At 41.1% G+C, this 6,394-nt stretch overlaps 1 protein-coding gene across 1 annotated transcript; it reads left to right on the top strand.

Annotated features, from left to right (window-relative positions):
* The first annotated feature begins 222 nt into the window (after positions 1-222).
* On the top strand, positions 223-5,470 carry LOC311016547 (photoreceptor-specific nuclear receptor-like). The gene is made up of 8 exons (XM_084014299.1): positions 223-602; positions 1,169-1,319; positions 1,808-1,911; positions 2,000-2,296; positions 2,685-2,863; positions 3,429-3,669; positions 4,222-4,327; positions 4,982-5,470. Exons 1-8 carry the CDS (start codon positions 509-511, stop codon positions 5,112-5,114), a joined length of 1,305 nt encoding a protein of 434 aa, XP_083870425.1. The 5' UTR covers positions 223-508; the 3' UTR covers positions 5,115-5,470.
* The last annotated feature ends 924 nt before the right edge of the window (positions 5,471-6,394 follow it).

A 6,394-nucleotide genomic window follows, 5' to 3' on the forward strand; every position in this document is an offset into this window, starting at 1 on the left:
CCTCTTCTGCCGGAGACTTTGTTTTCTTGTTTTATTCTATTTTTACACGATGAAGTAGCAGCACCAAAGTTCTGGCAATGTGACTGATTGATCCAGTAGATGAACAGTAAAGATTAAGAGGATGACAAATAGGCATGCTGCTTACACAGCGCGTGGGCCTAATCCCTCCACCCCTCCACCCCTCCACCCCCACCCCCCTCCTGGGCTCCCTTTTGAGGAGCTGCCACCGAGGAAGCACCCACAGACAGTGACGGACCCCGGCGGCCAGAGAGGACGAGCAACCTGTTGATGTGGATCCGAGCCAATCTGCATCTCCACACCCGAGGCTGCAACACAGCAGAGGTACCATCTGGAGGCCGGACAGCTACACCTTTCATATTTTAACTGTTTTTTTTGTTTCTTTTGCTGCGACAAAACCCAAAAGGAACTTGAACTTTTGATCTCGGACGTTGTTTTTTCTCGAAAACTCTTTTCTCCAAGAGACATTTTTGATAATTAAAAAAAAGTTATGATGGAGGACCACCTGTTGAAGATCCCCATGATGCCGTCGTCGTCTCCGAGTGAGTCTTCGATGAGCGGCGGGACGGACGACAGCAGAGGAGGTGAGAGTTTCACATGACCAACAGGTGTCTGTGGAGCCCTGAAACATGGGACACAAACTCAGCCTGCAGTCAGGAAGGAAAATTGACTCATGGGTTGTTTTTCTATTTTAATCATCATGGTTTTTAAATTCCAATTTTCTGTAAAAAAAAACAAAAAACAGTCCAGATGACAAAACTGTTTGTGTCTTCTCTTTTAACGTGTACCACACAAAAAACATCTGTGTTGAGCAAAACTACATGACAGCTCCAAGCATTTCTGAAATTAACTTAAATATACTTAATTATAGTAGAACAACAATTAAATATGTATGCAACTGTAAGTGATTGTATGTATAATTAATGGGTTTATTTGGATTAATATCAGTATCCATGCTGTTAATCTGCCTCAAGCCATTATATTGTTTTAATTTCATAATCATCCACCAAATGAGATTTTCAGACCTAAACGTCTGTTGCGATGGCCTGAGCTGGCAGTACAGATGGCAGGCACATGTGTGAAACAATACCAGGCCCACATGAATGGCACTAACCGACCGGCGCTGTGCGACTCGTGTTTTGTCCCGCAGCCAAGAGTCCGTCCCCGGGGAAAGCTCTGAGCCCGGCTCTGGTCTGCAAAGTGTGCGGGGACACCAGCAGCGGGAAACACTACGGCATCTACGCCTGCAACGGGTGCAGCGGCTTCTTCAAACGCAGCGTGAGGAGGCGGCTCATTTACAGGCGAGAAAAAGACCTCTTCATTTAGAACTTCACTATACACCAGATTAACAATGTCCCTCATTCAATTAAAGTCAGTGTGTGTGGATGGAGGTGCATTATGGGAGGCCAGCATCCTTTCAGCATTTTATCCAAAACAAATCTCAAAGCTATTAAAACGTACTCACACATTTTACATCATATCATCAAAAAAAGATGGCCACGTTTTTCAGAACAAAAGTACAATGAAGTTAAATTGATCAACTGTTTGTAACAGGCTTGAGCCTGTGAATGAACAAAACACGAATACTTTAATAAACATGTAGTTATTGTTCATTGAGTCTGTGTGATTTGGAAAAATCCAATGCCAACATTGTCAACATTTGCATCAAATAAGTTGGTAGTTTGTACTTTTGGGGAAGTTTAGACTATAAAGTATTTCATTTTCAGATTAAAATGTCTCCATAAATGTGCAGTCTTTCTGATTTTAAAGCGTTGCTTGTGGTTAACAGGTGCCAGGCCGGTACAGGCATGTGTCCAGTGGACAAAGCTCACCGTAACCAGTGCCAGGCGTGTCGGCTGAAGAAGTGCTTGCAGGCGGGCATGAACAAAGACGGTGAGTGTGTGTAATTAAAGAAACGTTCGCTGTCACAGATTCAACTGTGGAAAACCTCTAAACAGATTATTTTCCTGTCCTCTCTCAGCGGTACAGAACGAGCGGCAACCCCGCAGCACGGCTCAGGTCCGCCTGGACTCCATCGACGTGGACCCCGAGAAGGAGCACCTGGCCACCACGCGGGAGCCCACCTCCTCGTCCTCGTCCTCCTCGTCTTCCTCCTCCTCCTCCTCCTCCTCCGTCATCACGTGGCCCCACATCACCTCCTCCATGTCCATCACCTCCTCCGTGGCCCCCCAGCGCTGCATCAGTCCCCAGAACAACCACCGCTTCATGGCCAGCCTTATGACGGCCGAGACCTGCGCCAAGCTGGAGCCCGAGGACGGTGAGGAGGGTTTGGGATTTAACCAGTTTCACCTTGTGTTCTTCACCACAGTGTTTTGCATCCGTACACTTGATGTAGGTGATTTAAAGGCACAGGAAAGGAGCCTTTTAAGGACATGTTGTCTCCATGAATTTAATATTTGTGGATAAAAGTCCATCAGGACAAAATGTAAGAGGGACCCATGCAATGAGGACGAGTGAAGAATGTTTTTATTAAGTCTACTTTAGCATGGATAAAGAATGAAGCGACAATAAAAAAATCAGTTTTGCATGAGACATTTAGCATGTAGCAGGCCAGCATGCTAACAAGCTAAAAGGGTTAAAATGGGAACATCCATAAAGTAGGTGGAGCTTTAGCATGAGCTTGACGTGGTCTTCTCTGTGATCAGTGGACGAGAACATCGACGTGACGAGCAACGAGCCGGAGCGAGCGTCCTCGGAGTACCACATGGCTCTGTACCCGTCCAGCTCCGAGAACGTGTACGAGACGTCGGCGAGGCTGCTGTTCATGTCAGTGAAGTGGGCCAAGAACCTGCCCGTGTTTTCCAACCTGCCCTTCAGAGACCAGGTGAGGCTTATAGGCTGGTGCATATATTATTATTATCATCACATTTTAATTTCAAAGCTTAGTTTGGTTTTGCATGTTGAAGACATGATATAGTTATAAAAAATATATCATTTAACTTTGGTTTAGTTTAATTCTTGGTCCTTTGACAATATACATTAGCGTTTGTAGTCAATTGATTTTTGTTTATTTCTAGTCTAACAACAAATAAAAACATTCATTTATTCATATATGTATATATATAATTTATTCATATATGTATATATATATATATATATATATATATATATACTTGATCAAGAAAAAAGATGTACATCTATCAAATTAGATACTAAACCATCTAAACTTACTAATTCATTATTATATTAATACTTTTGTTTTGAATATAATAACTGCAATATTCATATTGCTTGATAAATATTTTATAAATGATATATTATCATGTATCGGTACGTTTTTGGCAGGAATGGTCTTCCATAGAGCCCCCTTGTAACTGTGACTAACCAGTGGAGCTAAAACAAAGCTGCTTTTCCTTCATATTCCTAACGACTGGCTGGTGTCCCACCAGGTGATCCTGCTGGAGGAGGCCTGGAGTGAACTCTTCCTGCTCTGTGCCATCCAGTGGTCTCTCCCTCTGGACAGCTGCCCGCTGCTTTCTCTGCCAGACCTCTGCCCCGGCATGCAGGGCAAGACCAGCTACACCAGTCTGGACCTGCGCCTCCTGCAGGAGGTCTTCAGTCGCTTCAAGGCCCTCGCCGTGGACCCCACGGAGTTCGCCTGCCTCAAGGCCATCGTGCTCTTCAAGCCAGGTGAGGCCAACGGGCTCTGAGGGAAATCATCCAGACTTCTATTTAGTGTGATTACAATCTCACAATAAGTTCCTAGTGACCATCCGCCATCAGAATTCTAAAATATTAAATATGAAGATGGCTGTTACTGAGCAGATTCGGACCCCACAGAGGATGAACCTGTTACATGTTTCATGTTCTATGAGTCTACTAGCGCCACCTTGAGCTGATAAGCCAAATGTCAGCTTTGCACCCAAAGTATTTCAAATTATTTTTTATTATTCTTTATTCTTTAAATTTGTTGTCCTGGAAGGACATTTGCCTTCTGGCCGGCAGAAGCATAAATTGCATATAATTATCAACCTAAGATACATAATATAACCCACCATATAAACACAACATAAATATATGAAAACATTGCCTAAAACATAATCAGGTCATTATGATATGATGATATGATGAGCTGGTGATGATGAAGTGACCCCAGCTCACATTACTCTATTCTTTCAGTAACTTTTCCACACATTCGTCTGAGTGTCTGTGACTCACGTTGGTGTTTGCCCTCCTCCACAGAGACTCGTGGCCTGAAAGATCCGGAACAAGTGGAGAACCTGCAGGATCAGTCTCAGGTGATGCTGGGTCAACACATCCGCTCCCACTACCCGAGTCAACCAGCCAGGTACGTTCCCTGCTTCATAACACGGCCTCACAGAGCTGCATGGATACTTCAAACACAAAGTCCAACTTAAATTCTTTAAAATCTAATTGATGTTGAGTTGATTTGAAATTCATTTTTAACATGAATAATCCTCCAAATACAAAATTTGAATTATAAATGTAAATTCCTGTGAGAGTCCCTTCATAATATCAGATTTGAAGGCACTGGACACCTTTAAATATAATTTTGTCTTTCACTAATTTCTATTCCAGTGTAGGTAATTATGCACAATTGCTCATTGTTAAGTGAACAAAAACACACCTTATAGTTAAAAATATAGAATAATCTCTTTAAATCGGTATTATTAAATTTTTTATGTATTAGCCAGTTATTAAAAGGAATAATAAAATGGCAGATTTGTAGACTTCAGATTTGTGTCACAAAAATAAATAACCGGAAAAAGAAAAAGAAACCAAAAAAACACAAAATGAAGAACATGAGCAAGGTGGAAAACAAGTAATACAAAAATAAATAAACAATAAATAAGTATCTATTGTTTAGGACCCAGCTATTCATAAAACAGCATTAAATCAGTTTTAAAATGAAAATGTTGAAATGTGGTATAATTTTAACGGTCAAAGACCTGAAAGACATATTTCTGTTTCTTGTGTTCAGGTTCGGAAAGCTGCTTCTCCTTCTTCCCTCTCTGCGTTTCGTGAATTCGGAGCGAATAGAGCTGCTGTTCTTCCACAGGACGATCGGAAACACGCCGATGGAGAAGCTGTTGTGTGACATGTTCAAAAACTAAAAACCCCACACATCCAGGGAGGATATCTGACAGATATTTGCTTTGTATTCCTGTATACATATCAGAGATTCTGCGTGCTGTTATTATTATTTTTTTTAAATGCCACTTTATGATTTGTTTGTTGTTTCCACGTCAGGTCGTCCTGAAAATGCAACTCAGTTGTTTTCACCATGCTTGCTGTCTATTTGTATCATATTTAGATTTGTGTCAGAAGTGACTCACGATTACATTTCATCCTTAGTGTTTCACTATATTTGTGTTTTTTTGTGACACATTGCAGATCTTTATTTGTTTGGTGATAGATGGACTGTATATCCCTGATTCTTCATGTTTTCATGCCTTGATAAAAAAAAATGCTTGAAAACGTTTTTTGTTTAATTTTCAGACTTTCTAAGCATTTCTGTTGTGTCTTTGTTTAGCAGAATGTAAACTGTCCTTACCCCATATGCATATTTCCTTTTCATCTCAAATTCATTTGTGTCAATTTAACAAACTCTAAAGCTGCCAAAACCCAAAAGACAAGAAACATTAAAAAAGCACTTAAAACGTACAAAACTTGAGTCATCACCCAGAAAATAAGACTACAAAGCTGCCTATTTACAACAATCATCTCATACAGACTTATTTATGTGCCAGTAAATCCCTAAAAATATGAATAATCACGCACAGCAGCACTTTCAACTGGCCTTTCCCAACATGTTTCTATATAAAGAGTTTTGTTCCTGTAAATAAAACATACTCACAAGCATTTACTAATCAATAGATGGATATAGAAGGCTGAAAGCATCACATTGACAAGAAATTATGTTGTCTTTAGACAACATGGGAAATAGTTCCCTCTGCAGGATTTTAGATATACAAATGTTTTTTTATAAATTATATATGCGTCAGCTGCTACACATGAAAACTGAGTTCACTAACACAGAGAATCAATCAAACAGTGCCCTCTTCTGTCTGATGCAACACACACACACACACACACACACACACACACACACACACACACACACACACACACACACACACACACACACACACACACAGTCGATGGGAGTTCAGGTGCACTGCCCAGTTTCTTCTTACATGCTTATAAATTCCAATTACTGCCTGGATCAGCCGTGTGGAGTATAAGGGCCGGTTAAGGGTCTTGTCTTCGGTAAAACGGGAGTCCTGTCTTTGGGTAATAAACCTGCCTGAAGAGCCTCTTGTTAAGAGATGGACGGATGGAAGATACAACTGTTTAAATAAGAAACAAAACAGACGTCGTTGTTCTTTGTTTC

The sequence above is a fragment of the Eutrigla gurnardus genome (assembly GCF_963514095.1).
Source record: "Eutrigla gurnardus genome assembly, chromosome: 1".
In the NCBI taxonomy this organism is placed as follows: Eukaryota; Metazoa; Chordata; class Actinopteri; order Perciformes; family Triglidae; genus Eutrigla; species Eutrigla gurnardus.

What these genes read in the sequence shown, in the direction of transcription:
- LOC311016547 (XM_084014299.1), top strand. Translation starts at nt 509, where the DNA reads ATGATGGAGGACCACCTGTTGAAGATCCCCATGATGCCGTCGTCGTCT. An exon ending in GACGGACGACAGCAGAGGAG is followed by an intron (nt 603 to 1,168) that starts GTGAGAGTTTCA and finishes TTTGTCCCGCAG; the next exon opens with CCAAGAGTCCGTCCCCGGGG. An exon ending in ACCTGCCCTTCAGAGACCAG is followed by an intron (nt 2,864 to 3,428) that starts GTGAGGCTTATA and finishes GTGTCCCACCAG; the next exon opens with GTGATCCTGCTGGAGGAGGC.